The sequence below is a fragment of the Cryptomeria japonica genome, chromosome 9, assembly GCF_030272615.1.
Source record: "Cryptomeria japonica chromosome 9, Sugi_1.0, whole genome shotgun sequence".
Classification (NCBI taxonomy): Eukaryota; Viridiplantae; Streptophyta; class Pinopsida; order Cupressales; family Cupressaceae; genus Cryptomeria; species Cryptomeria japonica.
In genome coordinates this window covers 351460668-351482024 of record NC_081413.1, presented here as the reverse complement: position 1 = coordinate 351482024, position 21357 = coordinate 351460668, and the positions used below count along the sequence as shown (strand labels likewise).

At 36.7% G+C, this 21357-nt stretch overlaps 1 protein-coding gene across 1 annotated transcript in view; it reads left to right on the top strand.

The window, feature by feature from the left end:
* LOC131029704 (uncharacterized) overlaps positions 1-20451 on the top strand; it is an 88013-nt gene extending 67562 nt beyond the window's left edge. Inside the window, exons 10-24 of the mRNA XM_057960305.2 lie at positions 11568-11664; positions 12123-12174; positions 12343-12444; positions 12547-12693; positions 12869-13031; positions 13143-13394; positions 13479-13636; positions 16097-16225; positions 16376-16493; positions 16685-16880; positions 17184-17295; positions 17400-17554; positions 17693-19097; positions 19335-19529; positions 19631-20451. Of these exons, the coding sequence (XP_057816288.2) occupies positions 11568-11664; positions 12123-12174; positions 12343-12444; positions 12547-12693; positions 12869-13031; positions 13143-13394; positions 13479-13636; positions 16097-16225; positions 16376-16493; positions 16685-16880; positions 17184-17295; positions 17400-17554; positions 17693-19097; positions 19335-19529; positions 19631-20101 (3752 nt within the window). The 3' untranslated portion in view covers positions 20102-20451. The remainder of the gene's footprint in view (positions 1-11567; positions 11665-12122; positions 12175-12342; positions 12445-12546; positions 12694-12868; positions 13032-13142; positions 13395-13478; positions 13637-16096; positions 16226-16375; positions 16494-16684; positions 16881-17183; positions 17296-17399; positions 17555-17692; positions 19098-19334; positions 19530-19630) is intronic.
* The last annotated feature ends 906 nt before the right edge of the window (positions 20452-21357 follow it).

The following is a 21357-nucleotide window of genomic DNA, read 5'->3' as shown; positions in this document are numbered from 1 at the left end:
ACCTTTCATAAGACTTGGGTCACCACCCTTCATTAGAATTGGGTCACCACCCTCCATTGCTACCTTTAAAGTAATATATTATTTCCTAATTATTCTCTCTTCCTCCCCTCCTCAAATGCGACCTTCTTTCCTTTATATCTTCCATTGTGAGGGAGAAGTCACACCCCTTCAATATATGCCTGCCCCTTAAAAGGGTCACAACCTTTCACAATCACCACCCTTTGAAAGAGTTACAACCTTTCACAATCACCACCCTTCAAAAGAGTCACAACCTTTCATAATTTCTGCCCTCCTTTGGAAGAGTCACTTCCTTATTTATTTACCATTCCTTCTTTCTTGATTCGCAAGCTCCCTTCATTCTTTTCTCTTCCATCTTCCCTCTCAAATGAGGTTCTCTTTTCCCTTTTATATCTCATGTTTGAGGGAGTCACAACTTTTCATTTTATGCCTTTTGACCATTCATTAACTTAGTTAAATTTTAATTATATTTAATATAAATGTTATTTTTATTCTTTTGTATTTTGATTTTATTATTTATATTATTAAATCCTATTTCAAAGTGGGGACATTACAACAACTTAAAAAATTGCTCAAATTTAATTAGAAATGCATTTTTTTTGCAAAATTCAATGAGGAAATGCATCCAATGAGTCAATAAATGAGTACAAAAGAAACAAGCTGAGTCCAGATATATTTAATTGATTTAAATGCAAATTGGGTACAAAATCACATCCTCATGTGGAATATTGATGGTTGGAAGCAAAATAGCAAATAGTTTTTGTAAAACTAAAAGTAAATACATCAATACAATTACATCTTCCTCTTCCCAGCCCTAGTAAAAACTAGGAGAGAGGTAGATTTGGAGGGTCTAGTACTAGGAGTCTGCTGTGGTTGTGCCTCCTCACTCGGCACAACTGGTTGTGGCTCGATCTCCATCCTAGTTGTAGCTCTAGTTGCTCTTGGCATTGACAATGTCTCCTCATCATCCTCATCCTCATGTCATCTAGTGTGAATCCAAATCCACACCCTTTCTCCTCCATAGCCGACCTCTCCAAATCATGGATGTCATCCTCAGTAAACAATGGAGGGTGCTTCTGTGATGTTCAATCATTGTAAGAATTTATGTTAACCAAATCATTTGGACCAGCTGGTGTTTCCTATACCTTCCTTGTGCGCAACCGAAGATTATATTGCACAAAGACAAAGTCATTGAGACGTTTTTGAGCTAACTTGCTTCTCTTTTTCTTATGGAAGGCCTCAAACAAGCTCCAAATGTGCTCGCAACTGGATGAACTACAAGGTTGACATAAGATTCTAAGGGCAAATTTTTGGAGATTTAGGGTATTTCCACCCCAACTTCGCCTCCAAGCATCTGCAAAATAAAATATTAAAGAGTTAGAAAGAAAAGTGAAAACATATTTTATCAAATTATCAATAGTTGTAACCTATAAACTTGTAAATTTGAAATTTGTAGCTTTTAAGATACATGTGAAAGACTCCAAATATTATACTCGGGGTTTGAGTGGTTCTTCCTCTCTTGGCCAGCTCTGAAGAGAATAGCTTACCACTTGCTTCCTTGTAAATCTGGAATTCGGACACAACGAGGTCTCTCACCTCAACCTTAGGTATCATCCTCTGAATGCATGTAGTGAGGTCCTCCATGACACCCTCTGTGACCTCTCCATTGGGATTGGAGTGGAATCCTCGAACTTATAACGAGGGTTGAGGAAGTATCTTGCTGCATGAATGGGTTGGTGGAGCTGATTGTTCCACCTATCAATAATTTCCCATATGGGATCAAATTTGAGACTGTTCCCCTTGTAGTAATTTTTGATAGACTCCTTGGCACTATCCATGGCCTCATAAACATACCCCATTGGGGTTTGATCCCCATCTACCAAGCAAAGAACTCTAACCAAGGGCTCCGACACCTACAATTGAAAAATACAAATTACAAAAAGATTAATCATTGAAGTTAAAAATTAATAATGAGAGACTTGAATCAAAAGAAATTAATTATTCAAGCTTTGAAGTTATTTTCACAATCTCTGCAGCTCTTTGTGCAAATAGGTTGTCGAAGATTATGCATGCACCATCCTTTCCTTCAGGCTTCTTTGAATAAGTTGAGTCTAGCCATGTTTGACTCACAAACATTTGTATCAAAGTCATCAATGAACCAAGAATGCTTTGCATTGTTAAGAAAATTGTTGCAAACCTTGTGACACCTGCTCTTACCAACTCTTTCCCTTCGGTGTGTTCTCTCATCAAGTGAAGAACCCAATGGTGTCACCATCCTCTTTGCATCCTCTACAATTGGTGTCACCCAATCAAGTTTCCCTATGTCCTCCAAAAGAAGGTCAAGGACATGCTACACAAGGTGTCCAAAAAAGAGTAGGGTATTTCTCTTGGAGGATTCTACCAGCTGCCATATATGCTACTGAATTATCAGTTATTATTTGCACCGCATTTTTAACTCCTACCTCCATGACAATTTGCTCCAACATTAGAGCTAAAGTTTCAATATTTTTCACCTTGTTGGAGAAATCCACTAATTTCAAGAAAACCACATTATTCTTGCAAGCAACCAAAAAATTAATGATGGTGTGGTTTTTGCCATTTGTCCACCCATCAGAAAGAATAGTGCAGCCATATATTTTCCATTCTTTTCTTTGGTTTTCCATCTCATGTCTTTCCCTATCAACTGCATTTGTGAGCAACCTACAAGTACAAAGTGAATAAAAGTCTTACTACACAATTTTGGTAAAAAAAACAAGTAAAACATATAAAAATTAAAACAAGTGGACTAAGTTACTAACCTTGCACCTAAGTCATTGCAAGGAAAGGAGCCTTGTATCCTTTTCCCGAAATTCCCAATGCAGTAACCAAATTATGCCAACAAGGATAGTCTGCCACATTGAATGGGATGTTGTTGAAGTACCAAAAATCGACACATGCGATGTCTGTTTGCTCATGCACCTCCCTATTTCACCCAGTTGCCTCTAATGATGGTTGTGCTCTAGGTGTGTTCTTGTGGATAAAATAATCACCTATAAATTACGACATTGATGGTGGTTTAGTTTGGTTCTCTACTAGAAGGAGCTAAAGTGGTGGCCGAAGTGGTGCTGGATTTGCGGATATGTGTGCCACGAAGAGAGTCCACTATGCCTTGAAGTGCAACTTCTTCTTCTTCAAGGTCGATTGGAGCACCTTGAGATTCAACTATGGTGCTCTCATGGCTAGTTTTGCCCTCTCCCTTTGCAACTTTTTCTCTTCCCTGGCTGCAAGTAAGGCATTAGTTTCCCTTTTTATTTCCTCAGTGGCCCCAGAACAACCCCTAACATCATGCTTATTGATGCCTGCTAGGTGGTATTTGAGGCGGTTTATGCCTCCATGAAATAATTTTTCACATTTAATGCATATTACTGACCTAGGTTCCGGTCCTTCAAAGGCATACTTCCAAGCCTTGTCTCTAGCGCCTGTAGGATGACTGCCTACTTATCCAAATGGGCATGCATCTATTGACGAGGCGGACCTTGAAGCTGAACCAATTGTAGAACCTTCTCTATTTGCCATTATAAATTAAGGGTTAACCTACACATACAAAGTGAAAACACAAGGTTAATATTTTAATTAAAAAATTTAGCAAACAAACTAAATTAGTTTAAATAATTTTAGACATCATTGAAACTTGAAAAAAAAAGTGTTAGGATTTGAGTTTTTTTTTGAATTGTAGAGATTCTTGAAAAAATAGTAAGGAAATTAGTAAAAATTGTCAAAAAATGGTGTTAAATCTTGTTCATTGGATTCTAAATCAATTTAGAGTACATAGGAAAGGCCATTGTTGATTTTCTATTAATCTAGGTGCAACAAAAAAGAAATAAAATGTTTTAAAAAAACAGAGAAAAAAAATCAGAAAACCTACCTGGGAATCCAATTTTGCTTCGAAATCCACTTCAAATCCGCTTCTAATCAACTAAAATTGATGACTCTCACATTGGAGAGGCTTGGGAGGCTGTTTTTCCTTTTGAGCACCAAAAGAGAACTCAAAAGATGAAATTAAAACTCACTTTTTGACATTCCTGCCCTTTCACACCTGCACGTGTGAGTTTTTGACATGGAATCATCGACTAAAATTGATGCAAATCACGTTGGAGAGGCTGTTTTTCCTTTTGAGCAGAAAAAGAGAACTCAAAAAATGAAATTAAAACTCACTTTTTGACATCCCTGTTCTTTTACACCTGCATGTGTGAGTTTTTGGCATGTAATCACTGAGGTTTTGCCAAAAACTCGTGAAAAACCCTGTGAGTTTTTGGCAAAAAGTCAAGCGAGTTAATGCCAAGTTTACTCACTAGGCCTAAAAACTGCGAGTTTTTGTCTACTCGCGGAGTAGTCCATCTATGCCTAGGACAATGTGGTAACATTTTTACTCAAATGATAATTGCCTCTATTAGAAGTTTTATCGAATTTATATTGATTTTGTGAATTTTGAGTTGTCATGGCTAGTAGTATGCATATGTAGTTTCATCTTTAATAGTAATGATGTATAAATTGTTATTTCCGAGAGTGAATGGTGTCCAGTTTGGTTATCATTTTGTGTATCCATTTGAGGAACATAGCAATTATAACACTAATCATTTCTAAAACCCTAGATCCCAGTACACAACAGCCCTAGGACATGTCACACTTTTATCTTGACTCATAATATCAATTCCATTTCCTACAATTGTAGAAAGTATTGTCATATTCATGATTCCCTGCATAATTTTCCTACAAAAGACACCTCAAGGGAACATGCTTACTTACATATTTTCTGTTATAAATTCTCCTACCACCCAGCTATGTGAATATATTTTGGTGTTAATAAAATAAATTTGAGAGTTGAAGTTTGTGAACATCATTATATGATTATTACGAGTATTCAACTGCATCTACAAAATTCTAAATATCTCAATGAACAAAATTACAAGAAATAATCATGAATTTCAAGTCAACCAACTTCACGTGTTAAGTAATGAAGACACTTAGTGGCTATCAAAATGGATCCCAGGTGGATCTATCTTGATTCATTATGTCATTATTGTGAAAGCTTATCAAGCTGGAATTGCTCATCTTCTACATGTGCTTTGTAAACTAAGCTTTTCCAACGCAAAAGGATATGCAGTGCACCTAATTAATTATTAGGAGACAGCTTGTAGAGATGTGTGCTAACTACATGCCCCTTTGTAATGTCTCTTTATGTTAATTTCTTATGAATAAAGAGACAATTTACGCTAAATCAATTGCAAGAGACTTCTTTCCAAAATAAACTCTAATAACACTTAAATAATGATAGATTATGATATCACTTATAGTATGATGATATATAAGATAAAGTATCACTGCTATCTCTGATACATCAATTTGATTTATGCAAAGATGACTTCTGATCTATATATCTTATCTGCACTTCTGATATACAATTTAATGTAGTTGATAGCTGTATCTTTAAAAGTATGCAAACGTATTCACTATCACTTACAACGATTTTACTGCTGTTTTTGATTTGTCTATACAAGTATGCAAGTATATTCAATATCACATATAACAATGTTATTGCTGCTTCTGATCTTATTCCTTAAATGTATGCAATTGTCTTCAATATCACTTATAGTGTTAATATTGCTGTGCCTGATCTGAACTTTAGAAATATGCTATGGTGGTGCACTTCCTGATTTATTTCCTTAATCGTATGCAACCTGATTTGCCAAAGGCCAATGCTCACTTGAGCGATCCAATAAGTATGTATAAGAAAATGAGAAGTAATCGATGATGATTGGGAGAATGTAATCGATATTCATTATGTATCTTGCAAACTCAAATGGTTACATTCTTTGGATGTGAAGAGGTGTCGCCCTTCCTTAATTACCTCCTTTCATAAACAAGGATTAATGTTTATTGTCTAAATGCATACCTCTGATTGCACCTTTATATAATTGCTCGTAATCGGAGTTGCTCGTTTAATACAATCATTATGTGAATAACTAACCAGTGGAATGGTTATTTCCCTTAATTGATATTTGTTACTTGAACTCCAACATATATTATTCTTGGTGGCATTTGATAATGGTAACTGATATTCTTTGGATATTAATTAAGTTTATCTTGCTTAGTCTCCCTTCAATCGATACTTATTGTTGATCAATTTAGTTGGTGCTTTAACTGGTATGATCATATACTTGGACTCCATGGATTGTCGACTTCCCCTATATATTACTCTTTCCCCAATCATGAGGCAATTGATATTCTTTCTGCCCTCTTTTGACAGCAATAAATGGGAATGGATGTTATATCCATGCAAAACAGGCTGCCCTCATGTTGTCTTGATGATGATAGGGGAATATGTTACTCCTCATTTCCATCATTTTTCCTCTGTATGATAGATGTTATAGATCGATGTAAGAGATCTTCACTATGATCACTGCTTCAACATGCATCATGTAACTCAGTAGATTGTATTCTCTTACGTCTTTATTCCTTGATTATGGGAATGGGTGGATAACATATCGACTTCTTGACTTCACTACATCTTATCTTCTATGCTTCACTTGAATCCTTGATAGGGGAATTGTGAAGTCTTATGAATAAGACTATTTTCTATAATGTCTTTCATGTTGTAAATATACAACTACCTACTTGAACTATGTACAATTTATTATTTCCTAACTACTAGCTAATTGAAAGTGTTTTCAAGGTTGCCACCCTTGATCACATAATTGTTTATTGCTTCTTAATATTACATTAAAGATGGGGACATCACACCCTTGTCTCACATATTTATACTCTATTATCTATTCGCTTATCACACATATTTGATAGGATAGAATAAATGTTCTTATAGACATTTTTTGAACATGCCACTCTCTTAAGGAAAGTTCACTCATGTAGGGACAAGGATGGTAGGGGATGGTGGGGAATGCTCTTATATTCATTAGTATGCTCTGGTGACTTCATGTTACTTTGGTGCTCATTGTATATTTTTGAATAGCAAAACAGTTGAATCCATTGCCATGTCGTTTCTAGGACAGGGATTGGTAGGGGATGCGTTTCTCGGATGGCAAAAAAAAAGGAAAATTAAAAAATATAGTCAATATAGAACCTTTTTTACAATATTAGATCTGACTTGAATTCACATGAAAGGCAACACACGAATTAACAAAATTTCATTGCTTTCATTGTCAGTTTATGCTAAATTATATAAAGAATACTAGAGAAGAAAAATGCAAAAAACAGAGTTCCTCAAATGGATCAACATGATAATAACAGTCTTATCTTGGGTGAACAATGTAAGTCTACAGTGCATCTAATCAAGGAGAACAGAAATATATAAAATGCCCGAGATTGAAAATTGTTGAATGTTTGGAACTGTTTATACTAATGATGGATTAATAATCCTACTTTTGAAAATGACAATTTTTTTTTTAAGTATATACTGGGAGCATTGCTGCAGACCTAATCGCTTTCTAGAAAAACAACAACATTAGAATCAGTGAAAAATCCTAGTTGTCAAAATAGAATACCTGTCACCATAACACATAAAACACAGTTTATCTCTTTACGAGCATTTTTTATAAAGTAAAAAATATGCCGAGGTGCTTCTAACAGCAGGAATAAAACACAGTTTGTTTCTCTATGGCCATCTTTAATGAAATAAGCAAAAAAATGCTGAGGTGCTGCAAGCATCTGTTATATCACAATTTATTGTAACAACAGGAACCAAATCAGTAAAATTTCAGTTAGACCCATCAGCAAGTTTGAAACGGCACAGAATCATGGCTAGTTTTCTTCTATAGCAATGTTTTCTTCTAATCTCTCTTTTTTTTATTAAAATATTTTTTAGTGCTGGGCCATATGGTTGGGGGATGCCTAGGTGTCCTGTGGCTATCCTACAGATGACTAGCAATCCTCTGCCATCTCTTTTTCTTTTTTTGCCGTCCTAGAAGCATTTCCAAATATTTGCCAGATAGGCGACAGCCTTGGGAATGTTTCCTAAATGTCCCTACATCGCTTAATTATCATGGAAATGTTTATGGCAGCATTTTCCTAGGGAACACATCCTCATGTCACATAGGTTTAAATATTTTGTGCCAAACTGAAATATGCCATTTGTTAACCCTATTTTTTGAATTTTTGACTTCTCAAAATCTATCTTGTTTGTACATGTGAATCACCCCTTGCTATGGGTCAGATAGAAAAAGTCTGATATGACTGAAGTGAGTCCAATTCCATTAACTCCTGGCATGGGTACCTTTGCAATGGATGGGCTAGCCATGTGGGTTGTCCACGTGCTTAGTCTATAGGGGTGCTTGTGGCTTTTTACAGAAGGGTTGTTGGTTCTTCCGATTTGAAGTGTCCCTTGTGGGCAGCCCCCTTGGTGCCTGGTTCTCACACACGGTCCTTTGTCAGCTTTGCTGCGATGTAGAGCTCAACATGGACTTCTGCTGAGGTAACCCTAGGCTTGTAATGTCACTTCCTCTAAGTGATCCAACACCTCCACAAACAGGCCTAAGAGCTCCTGTCATCAAAACTTTTGCTGATCCATTGCTCACAGGGAATAGTCCCTGTATTAAAATTTAGAAATCTAATAATGGTGACATCGAGGCAAAATAGGGCAACTTTACAATGTTTAATTTGAGGGCTTAAATGGAGAATTAGGGAAAAGGGCAAAAGTACTAGCCCACCGAATTTTTCATGAAGAATCCAGATCTCTGATGAGATTTTGAAAATGCTGCTTGTAGATCCCAAAATAAGGGATTTGTGAAAAACCCTAATATTGCAGTTACTCATCGATCACGATGAATTGGGCAGCACCATTAGAACAACAGCTCTATGGCTGCTTGATCTACGATAAGCTTTTTAAGTTTCAACTTTGAAATTCTATAAAACCCCAACTGAGTGCCTTATCTCCCATTCTATCATTGTTGATTTTGCAAAAATGCTTTGAAATCATGGAGTGCTAGCCTTAAACCACAAATACCATACTAAAACAAATCTATGGATTTAGTTAGCCTCAAAACAACATCATTGAAGCATTCAGCAAACAACTTCTATACTTGATCTTGCATAGCATGTTCAACAATAGTCTATAAATCAAGCTGCTAAAAGGAAGGAAAAGAAAATTGCAACTCATCAATGTTTTGGTGGTATAGAGAGGAATTGATGCAATTGCTTATGTTAGGTGAGCTGAACAATAAAAGCATGTGTCCTTTATGTAGACCTTTTAATCACATGTCACATTTTGTAAAGTGTTTGGCCCACACCTTACAAAGCCTTCTTTATAAAGACCTTTTAGTGACATCTCACCATTTGTTAATTGTTTCCTCCACACCTTGCAGAGCGCTTATGTGATTGACCCTTACACAGAGAAGGGGCATGTTCACATTAACTCCAGTTAGAAGGTATAATAGTGTTAACTCACATTGATAAGGTTGTTTATGCATGATGGCTCTGACTAAGTGGTATGCATTTACCAATGACTTACTAAGAGTTGTAGCATGTATATGGGATGGTCATGTACCTCACTATACATTCTATGAACAACAGACATTACTTTTAAGGAATAGTTCTGAGGGCACTTGGGCTTGAAGCAAGATTGCAAGAGCAAGAACAAGCGCATTTGCTCCAGCAGGTAGAAGAACTAACATGATGGTCTATGTGCTTTTGTGCCAGAAGATGGTGAAAAAATTAAAGTCAGTTGTTCTATCTTCCATGGTGAAAAAATTAAAGTCAGTTGTTCTATCTTTCACCAATTTATTCTGCCCTCACAATAGCCTATCCCTTTCACCAAGCTATTAGGAATATCAATGACTACAGCTGCAAGCAGATGAGTGTTAAGGAAAACCTTCTTGCATCTACAAAGTTTTTGTGGTCGTAATCCTATTTAATATTGTGCAATGTCCTTTGCATTTCACTGGTAAGGAGTCTACAGGGAAAAGTCTACAAATATTAATTTCCAGTAAGGCAAATCCCTTCTTTAATCAAGAGGCCATGGCTTCAGATACAATACCCATTCACTAACTTGGGACCACAAGGAGAATCAGTCAGCTATTGCAGAATACCTAATCCATTGTCAGGTAAAGTAACAATCACCTAAATACTCTACTCCATTGATATAAGCCAAGAGTCGCTTTGTGAAGGATGTTTGGGGACCACTGGTTTCATCACACATTATTGGAAAATTGATTTTGTGAGCTTCTTGTCTGCTTTCAGTACCATAGAGAATACTCTTCTGCAAGGCTTCCCAGGAAAGATCTGCAGAAGCAATGGGCAAGGCAAGTGTCAACATTACAGTTTTAAAATACAAACCCACCCCTGCATGTACTTCTGACTCAGCATCTAGAATGTCAAGGAGTCAGGGGTTTTAAATGATAACTATATAATTTAGTTATATTGTAACGTTGTATCAGATCACTGCTGGTCCATTTATGTATTTTATAATTTATTTAATTCAATATCTTTGTGTCTGGAATGTTGTCTTTTGCAAATATTTGTTGATACAAATATTGAATCCATAGTCCTAGGCATATTCATAGTCATAGCTAGCCCTGGCTGTCCCAGGTCTTTTTGTTACTGTCAGAGTGCTGGAGTTTCTACAGGATATCTTCACAACATATCCTTCAGATTCCTTCGCTTGCTAGTAGGTCTCCTAATCATTTTCAATCAACTCAGTAATAGATTAATCAACTATCCATGAGTTTTTATTAAAAATAAGTCTCACTTTTGTATGTTGTATTTGCAGTGATTATAGTTCTTTTTAACTTATGTCATTTATAATTCATTTTGTTGTTCCAGAGTTTTAAAATAGAGCTTGAATAGTTCTGCAATTGATGAAATATATTAAAATATGATAACAAAGCAAAAATAAAAACAGACCTTTTCTTGTACATAACTTCTACTCATTGATATTTATGGTCGGTGAATAGTATTTGTTCAAGAAGTGCTTTTAAATTTGTATTTCCACCACACCCTTACCTTAAATTTGATACATGTAGAGATTTTGGCTAATCAGTGTACACATGCTTGCTTAGATTTTGTACATGCAACCCAACAGACATAAATAGGTACATAAATACACATGTACTTATATACCTACATAGATACATACGTTTACATACACAATTACGCTACATATATTAGGAGATGGTATGCCATCTACATACTGGATTGGGTATAGGCCCACACGTTCTATTGTGGTCTTCATAGAAGGATGATCGATGATTCTTGCTTTTGTTTATTAATACAATTTTGTACAACTGACAAACATAGAGAAAACATACGGTGAGCTCACATAAACTATAGCAGTACGTAATTATAAATTGATATATCTATGTTAAGTAGTATTTACAAATTTAAGAAGGCAGGTACATTTTTTTATATGCGTAAGCCTTTTGGATTGCATTTGTTTTATTTGTTTGGAAACTTATTACTAAGAGATATGATTTAGTATTTGTTTTGAACCATTTCACTCAGTCCTGAAGCTGGGAATATATGGTGTTCATGTTTCTAATATTTAGGTATATGATGCTGTGCAGGTCCTGTTCTTAAGGAAAAGCTGTCATTATTGGGTTCCACTGGCAATTTAGCGGGTCATCATCTGCAGTTGCAGCTGCAGGTACAACAGGCCAAGGGGTAAGGTTTGGAGGGGCTTTGGTACACATGATATAATCTTTCTTTGACAAAGTACTAGTTTAGTATCTGTAAGTAATATGATAATGAACTTAGGAAAATCCCAGCAAGTTCAATATCAGAGGTGATGCAAAACCAAAATTTTATGAAGAGTTAGAGCTTTCAATTGCCATGACAGTACACTGCAAAAAGATGAAATATAAACATCTAATGGTGAAATGTGCATTGATAATATAAATAAATTAACTGTAAATTACGTACAGAACCAAAATCTCAGGCTGCCTTTCCCTTGCATCCAAAGGTAGTACTTCTTCCGGAAATCCAGTATCTAACGGTAACCAATTAGCATGCTTAGCTCTAAGCTCTGATTTCCTTTTAAATCATGTGATCTAGTAGAATCAAAGTGTTCCTTTTTATGTAGCCATTTGGCTTGTACTGAAATTTCTTTCTGTTATTTGCAGTCAAAATCAGCTTACTGCCTCAGATATTGCTCGGAAAGCATTTCTTCATAGCGTATGTTGATGAACAGCCTTACATTTCTTGTTTGAGTGAAGGTGTCCTATTGGGTTAAGCCTTCACAAGAATTGTGTTCAATGCATGCAAATCATTTTCTAGGAAACTGTACATTATGTTCCCTTAGTTAAGCTCAAGAAAGAAAAGTTGTTTCTCTGTCATATGCAGCATTTGATTGGGGGACATGCGAAAATTGGGCCAGTATTGTGTTTGCCACTTCTTAGTATTGCAGATAAAAACCATCCACTTAGGGACATTCCTGTATGCCAGGTACTTTATTGCAGGACTAAACCTCTTAGTAAGATTTTCATGTGTGGTAAGTTGGATACTTTTGGCATTGAAAATAACTTCTTTTTTCTTTCTTCTTCATAGCCTTTTCAATTAGATCTCAATTTTTTCAACAAGGGGCATCGAACTTTGCACTATCCAGTCAGGGCATTTTTTATGGATGGATGCAACCTCATGGCTTATAACCTATCCACTGCAGAGTACAATATATATAAGAAACTTTCTTCAATGGTAATACTAGCATGCATGCTTGATATTTCTCATAATAGTTTTGTTAAAGAAAGAAAATGGTAGAACAGTGAATGCTGGGATTTTAACCGTTTATATCTGGGAATATTTGGCTGTTTTATCATGAAAAATTCTGACTATGAATCTTAGCTTGCTTTAGTTTGTTTCTGATCTGCAGGCTGTTGTTGGGAACGAATGGAGTCCAAAACGCATCCTATATAGTGCAAAACAGCATCTTTTTGTTGTTTTCTTTGAAGTTCGTGGTGGACCTAATGAGGTGGTTCTATATAGGGACCTTATAGATTCGCAATCAGTTACTGAAAAAATGAATACAACTACAGGTCTGTATTTTACACTCTCAAAGTGTTAGCATTTGAAGTGACTGTTTTATTCTAAGTTTTTAATGTGTTGCATGCTAATTATTAAAGTTGCGAAACTTGCATTTCATACAGGTTGTGATGGTGCTTTGATTGGCCCTATGGAAAATCAATATGCCATTCTTGATGATGATCATACTAGTCTTACTTTGCATTTCCTGGATGTGGGCATCAGGGATCCTATTGTGGAAGGTGTAAATGGGAGAGTAGAAAATAATGGAGCAATAGATGCTAACTCATTCACTGAACCTAATTCTGTCAAGGATCAAGCTCCATTGCATTTTGTTTTTGAAAATAAGGTTGAACGGATTTTTTCTACACCTTTAGGTGAGCTACAATACGTGTAATTCTAAATGACAACCAAAGAAGGCTATTTCTGTGATAGTAACAATTACTCATGATGTATCGCAGAGTCAACAATTTTGTATGTTTGTTCTGGAAGCCATGTTGCATTTGCCAAGTTGTTCCAAGACACTTACCGGCTTTCTAGAGACAATGGTCTATATCTCTCCACCAATCCAGAACCAGGAAAGCATATCAAGCTTAAAGCCAATGAGACAGTAATCCAGGTGAATCTATATATGAAATCACTTGATTGAGTTTGTAATATTAGAAAAAGGTCAACATTACTGAGGGAGTTGTACATGGCAACTTGAGTATGGTTCTAGTTCATTGAATAATTTTCTTCTCTTTATTTCTGGGGAACCAGACATCTTATATTAGTCATATAAAGAAAAGTTAGGAAAGTGAACAAATAGACTCTCCTAACAAACATACAGAGAGATCGCTTTCTTGTGTTTGTGTTGGTAAAAGAGTGATGTCACTGATAATTGATTTAATTTTTTATTCCCACAGGGAAGAAATTGTCACTGTGTCTTTGTGCTGCATGCAACTTAAATGACCAAAGAAGGCTTGTGATACTTGAAAAGTACATCCGGATATTGTAGAAATGTATTAGGTTAAGAATGTCTGTAATATCTAAAATTTTCAGCTAATTACTAAGCACTAAAGAAGTATAAGCAAAACAAGAGAGCCAATTCCTAAACTTATTAAACCCTGAACCATTAGAAATGAGTGCAAGTACCAATAAATTTGTGAGGGAAAGGCCACTCACTAAATCGGGAGCTGAAGAACACAGAGCAGGAGTTTATGAAATTATAGACATGATAGACGTTATACAAGAGTCTTGGCTACTATGAGAGTCCAAGAGCTGAGTATTTTGGCAGAGCTTTGCTGTGAGAGTTCAAGAGGTGAAGAAAAGCTGAGAAAGATGTTTCAATCCTGTCAAAATGAGGAAGAATGGGAGTTTTGTTGCTTGGAATGGGTGGGACTAGCCATTACAAATGCGTTTGACTGCTAGGACATGCATTGAAAAGCATACTACATGGAATATTCTCTTTTGAATCTTAGAATCTATCAGGACTTTAGAGCACTGCGATCTCGTCCAACTGATTTCTTCCAAGAATCAAAGCACAGGCTGATATTTCTTCATCAATGCTGCCTATGAAGTCAAAATCATAAAATCTTGATTATAGGTTTTGTCATAAATGCATTGGCATAATGCGTAAGTGTGAAATTGACAGAAGGTACAATTTGTGACACTACAACAGGTCTGCAAATCTGAATGATAATCAGCAACATCGAGACTTCGACATTGTTCATTCACCGTTTTGCAAAAATGATTGAAGCTTCAAGGAATTTTGGAAGATGATAGGGAGTTACTAACTGATGATTAGCCTGTACCTCTCCTCAAGGGCATGACAGGAGGTCAACACAATCACATTTCTGTAGCAAGATTTGGGCTAGAAGAGCCAAAAAGATTATTTTTTTTAATAATGATATCGCATGTTCAAAGGAGATTCCCTGCAAAAGAAAATTATTTTAACATGTCCAAAGTTATAAGATAAAGAACTTAACAGAGGGTCTACAAGGCTACAACACATACTAAACTGATATGTTCATAGCTGTAGTTTTGTTGGATTTCGCCCATTAAACTTACCCCAATTTTTACTAAGAACTATCTCTAAAAAAATGTTGATGACATTTAGTCAGAATTGGGACATCAATATATACATTGCAGTGAGAAACTTTTCATTTAGATGGAGCTAAATGCTTGAAGGTAACAGAATAATATCCATATATAGTATAAACAGAGCCTTTTTCTTGTACGTTGAATTCAATCCCTGGTCATTAATTGATTTGAATTCTTTTCCTGGGGCAGGGGCCACTCCAAAATCATCGATTAGTGTAATGCCAAAATGTAAAAGTAGAAGACCAGGTTTACATAGACACATGTCGAGCAAAACTTTAAGATTGGTCAAATTCTTCAAATGTGGCCTTGGGATCCAGTTTACATCTGAATCTCCCCTTTGAAAGCAGCCTTTTAAAAAAAGATCCGTCTGTTTTTAATGTTTAAAGATTAATAAGAAACTATTGTCCATGATTCACCTTCTGACAGGAGCTGTTTGAAATTCCAAGCAAACTTGGATGGTTGAATATTCTTATTATTCTAATCATTAATGAACGTTTCCATGAAAAGGAAGGTATACGTACCTTAATGTTGATGCCCAACTTAATATACTAATTCATCTAGGTCAGTGAAGTAGAAACATTAAGTATTTGTAGCTTACTTGTGGCAACGAGTTCTGTGCTTCAACCATCAGATGTAATTAAGGGAACCTTTGCCAATCCTCAAAATTTGCAGGGTTAGAAATTTAGCGAAAATTCACGACTAAATGTGATGAAAGTTAAGAGCCAGTTCCTTGTTGCAGTGATTTTTTGGCATATTCAAAATTAAATTGTGTATAAATTTTATAACTAATGGGATGGCATGGTTGCCATTTTGATAAATTAGTACTTCACAGGTTCTGTTTATGAAAGACAGCGTATGCAATAAACATTAAACATACCCGAATACTTGAAAACAAAAGACTGTAGATTCAATAGGCTTTGAACCTGCCTCTATGCTTAAAAACAAATTGACTTTAATTAGTGCTTTTGAAGCTAATAAATATTGATTTTTCTCTCAGGTTCAGTGGCAGGAAACTCAAACGGGCCAAGTAGCAGGCATCTTAACAACAAGAAGAATAATGATAACCTCTGTAAATCTGGAGATTATAGCATGCAGTTCAACTACCTTTGATAAGGGCTTTCCTTCAATATCCTGAAGTGATTGCATTCATAAAAGCAATGTTTCAAATTCTGCTTTGCTAATATTCACATCATGTGCTTTCTTGAAAGACACTTATTTGGTACTCCGTTGCATTACATAGCTTTAAAGTTTAAAACAATCCTTAACATCTTCCTACTTCAGATCATTATTGTGGGTTGGTCCTGCACTTCTCTTTTCCACTGCAACAGCAGTTGGGATTCTTGGATGGGACGGGATACCACGATCCATAATTACAATAAACACACCTTATGCAGGTGAGTGCTCTTGTACAGTGACATCTCAAATAAATACAATTGGTCCTAGAGAGTTATCCTGGTTGTGATTTCGTATTTAATTTATAATTTTTATAAATATTTGTTTGATTAAATTCGTAGTCATAATTATTTGCTGTTTGAAATTACATTCGTGTCTGGATATTTTTTAAAATTGCTTTTCTTTGGTACAGCACTAGTGGGTGCATTGAATGACCGTGTACTGCTGGCTTGTGCAATGGAGGCAAATCCTCGACAGAAGCAAGCAGTGGAGATTAAAACTTGCCTTGTAGGACTTCTTGAACCTCTTCTGATTGGATGGGCTACAATGCAACAAAAGTTTGAGCCAAAGCTTGATCTTTCTGAGATATTGTATCAGCTGACATCCAGGTAAGATAAATAAGCTTTCACCCATGGAAACCGTGGGACTGAAAATAATTTTTGATACCTACTTTACTAACTGTGCAAATAATCTTTGTAGTTGTCGGTCCTAGTGTACATCTCATTCAAGCTTTTCATGCTAGCTACATGGTTATCTTTTGCTCAAGATTATATGTTGGTACTTTATGGATGTGCTGCATTTTTTTCTTTATTTCATGGAGAGTTAATGTTTATGCACCTTTCATGTATTTAGTTTTTTGAAAGAAGTATCATTTGCAGTTTATGATTTTTCAAGTTATTTTGTTGATGAAGGTTTGACAGTCTTAGACTTACTCCAAGGTCGGTTGATGTCCTTGCAAATGGTCCTCCTGTTTGTGGAGACCTTGCTGTGGCCTTGGCACAATCTGGTCCCCAGTTCACGCAGGTGACAGGACTAAATAAATTTTTTTTTTAGTAGAAGTTGTTTCATTTTGACACCATATAAAAAATTTCATCATTGTTCTTGTACTACATGTTTTTGCAACTCAGGTTCTGCGCTGCAACTATGCAATCAAAGCACATCGTTTTTTGATGGCTTTATCTATATTGAAGGATGAATTCTTGCGTTCAAGGGATTACCCAGAGTGTCCTCCAACTTCTCGTCTATTCCAACGTTTTCGGCAACTGGGGCAAGCATGTATCAAGTAGGTTTGGATTCTGCACTTCCATAATGACAAACATTTTGGTTATTTAATATATATCTAGATTTGGAAAAAATCAGCCTTATTTAGTTATTTGTTTCATGGTATAATCAGTTGTGATTAACCTCATTGAAAGTGCAGATATGGTCAGTTTGACAGTGCAAAGGAGACATTTGAAGTTGTCTCTGATTATGAGAGCATGCTTGACTTATTCATTTGTCATCTAAACCCAAGTTCCTTGCGACGGGTTGCTCAGAAGTTAGAAGATACTGATGCAGAATCTGAACTGAGGCGTCAGTGTGAAAGAATCTTGAGAGTTCGCTCTAGTGGATGGACACAAGGAATTTTTGCGAATTTTGCAGCAGAAAGTATGGTTCCAAAAGGTCCAGAATGGGGAGGAGGTAACTGGGAGATCAAGACTCCTCCCGAGTCAAAGAATATACCACAATGGGAACTCTCTGGAGAAGTCATGCCATACATGAGGACGTCTGCTGGGCCCATTCCGTCCATCATTGCTGATAATATTGGAGTATACTTAGGAACAACAAAGGGTAGGGGCACTGTCATTGATGTCAAAGAGGACAGTTTACGAGAGACATTTGCAGCAGGTATGAATAATGAAAGAAAGTCTGAGGAATCAAATCTCGTTTTATTTAATCCTGAACCAAGCCAGTCAAGCAGATCTGATGAAGTAAGTGTGAAGCGAACTTCTGTAAGTGGTTCATCTAGCCTCTCAAAGGCCTTTGAAGTAGACACTGCTAAAGATGAGCAAACAAAAGCTGCAGAGGAATTTAAGAAATCCCTATATGGAGCCGATGACAGTAGTAGTGAGGAGGATGAGGCAGTATCGAAAAGAAGAACAATACGTTTTAAAATTCAAGATAAACCTATCACAGGAACTGTTGATGTCAACAAAGTTAAGGAGGCTACCAAGCAGTTCAAGCTTGGGGATGCTTTGCCGCCCCCTGGAAGTAGAACAAGGTCATCTTCTGGAGGATCTCAAGATCTTTCTATTGTTTTAGCCCCACCTTCGATCTCAGGGCCTCAAAATGGGACAATAACTGGAGCGATATCAGAACCAACATCACTAATGGTGGGCATGGGGGTTTCAGCTGGACCGATTCCAGAGGACTTCTTTCAAAATACAATATCTTCCTTTCAAGCTGCAGCATCTTTACCTTCTGTTGCTGCATACAATCAATCCCAAAATCAAATGTTTCAGGGTACAGCGAGCAATAGAGTGCCCCCTAACAATCAAGGGCTGCCTGTCGATTTTGGTCTTCCTGGGGGTGGTGTACCTCCTCAAATTCCAGAGTCTACTAGCATGGCTTCTAGTTTGTATGTGGATGGTACACCTCCACAATTTGTGGGCCTTCCTGATGGTGGTGTACCCCCAGTATCAGTCTCATCAACGCCTCTTGATACCTCTGTTTTAGAGCTTGCAAGTAAGAACACCGCCGAAACCCAAGTATCTGGTCTTGGAGCAGGTGTCAGCAAAACTCCTGGTCGTCCTGGCTCGCCGCCTATAGTTGTACGACCGGGGCAGGTAAAGTGCTGTATAAATGCTTTTGAGATGTCATTATCTTTTGGTCAAGAGTTTATTATCAACTGCTCAAGTGTTATTTGGTTTTTAACTTTTTTACACTGTAACTGGTTTGCTTATTTATCTTAACATTCCTAAGCATATCTGACTTGCTAGAATTCTCATTATTTCACTGTCCCATTTTTTGGCATTCATACTTGATTGATGAAAAAGAGAAACTTAACCTTTTCCATCTTTCAGGTGCCTCGTGGAGCTGCAGCATCAAAGTGCTTTAAAGCTGGGGTTGCTCATCTTGAACAGAACCAACTTTCAGATGCCATGTCCTGTCTAGATGAGGCTTTCCTGGCATTGGCAAAAGATCAGTCGCTTGGGCGTGACATTAAGGCTCAAGCTGCTATTTGTGCGCAGTACAAGATTGCCGTTTCAATACTTCAGGTAATGCACCAAAAATTTGATATTGCTAGAGTCAAATCTATTTGTGAACGAAAAAATTTCTGTCCAGGAATTTTTCTAAAATAGATTGCTGGAGTATGCAGGAAATTGTTCGTCTACAGCGGGTTCAAGGGCCTAGTGCTGTTAGTGCAAAGGAGGAAATGGCCAGGCTTTCTCGTCATCTTGGTACTTTGCCTCTTCTTGCTAAGCACCGAATAAGTTGCATTCGAACTGCTATAAAAAGAAACATGGATGTGCAGAACTATGCATTTGCAAAATCCATGCTTGATCTTCTTCTCTCAAAGGCCCCTCCCAACAAACAGGATGAGCTTAGAAGCTTGATAAGTGTATGCATGCAAAGGGGTCTAACTGACAAATCCATTGATCCAGCAGAAGATGCATCACAATTTTGTGCAGCAACTCTTGGTCGCTTGCCTACAATAGGGCATGATGCTTGTGATTTATGTGGTGCCAAATTCTCAGCTCTTTCATCACCAGGCTGTATAATATGTGGCATGGGCAGTATCAAGAGGTCTGATGCAGTCTCAGGTCCAGTTCCCTCACCATTTGGTTAAGAGGTGGAAACAATGGACCATGTTTTGTTGAGTGAGTCATAATAGTCTTGTCTAATGCAATAATTCCCAGGTAAGGAACTCTATGTAATATGGTAATGGGTACATTGATTGGTAAAAGTGCTATTGCGATTAATCTGCCATCTGACGAGCCAGTAGCATATGTAGTTAGTGAGGTAGAGTGTGATTGGAAGATGGTGAAAATGTGATTTGAATCTGAGATTTAAAGGCTTTCATATCATAAGCTTCGTCTTTGTAATATTATACTATTCTGTAATGCATTTTTGTGCATAAACTGTTTTGAGTTTCTTCGTCTCTTACTAGAGAAGACAGAGGGTGCTCCAATTGGGAAATATCTTGGGTAAAGTGAGACTCTGGCAAAACATTGATAAGGAAGTTTTGATTTCAGTTATAATCATTGTAGTCTAGAATTTTACCATTTAACAGTAGAGTTTTACCACTTAACAGTAGAATTTAGATTGTTAGTCGGGGAAACAAACAACAGCTTTCAGAGCTGCGAAAAGATCATTCTCATTAGTAGGTTTGGCTAGTTTCCTGGTGAATTAAGTGTTCAGTTAGCAAGTGGAAAGCAGATATCAGAGCTAAGGTTATCCGAGTGAGTGATTGTGTTTGCAGAGCCGGTTGGAAAATAGTTGAGGTTGATAGTAGTGCAGGAGATTTGTTGAAGCAGTCCCAAGATGACGTTGGAGAATTAGCTGTTTAAGAGTGGGAAAATTGTGGATGAGGAGGAGATCTTGTAAACGATCGAAGAAATTAGCAGCATTTGTGAAGGAAGATCGCAGCTCCAAGTTAGCCGCTCCAAGTTAGGTCGCAGCTCTCAGAAACATTGAGGCTGCCACTGTCAAAGAAGGATATCTGAAATGTCAAAGCTGCAGATAATTTATTTAGATCTTCATCGCTTTGAGCTCTGATTTCCACCTTCACAAACGTGATCGAAAGCTCCATTGTTGATCTAGGAAGATTCAAACAAGTAGTAAAAAAAAAAAGCATATATAAAACAAGGCAAAGTTCGAAACGTGACTAGTGCTTGGCTTTGAAACTTGACACGAGCAAAATTTTGCATGCATAGAATAATTTGACACTACTGCGCATGCATGCTCATACCAATATCATGCCTTTGACATGAGCTACAAATAATTCACAAGTCAAAAGTATTTTAAAGCTCCATTGTTGATCTACGAAGATTCAAACAAGAACTAACAAAAACAACATTATACAAAACAGAACAAAGTTCGAAA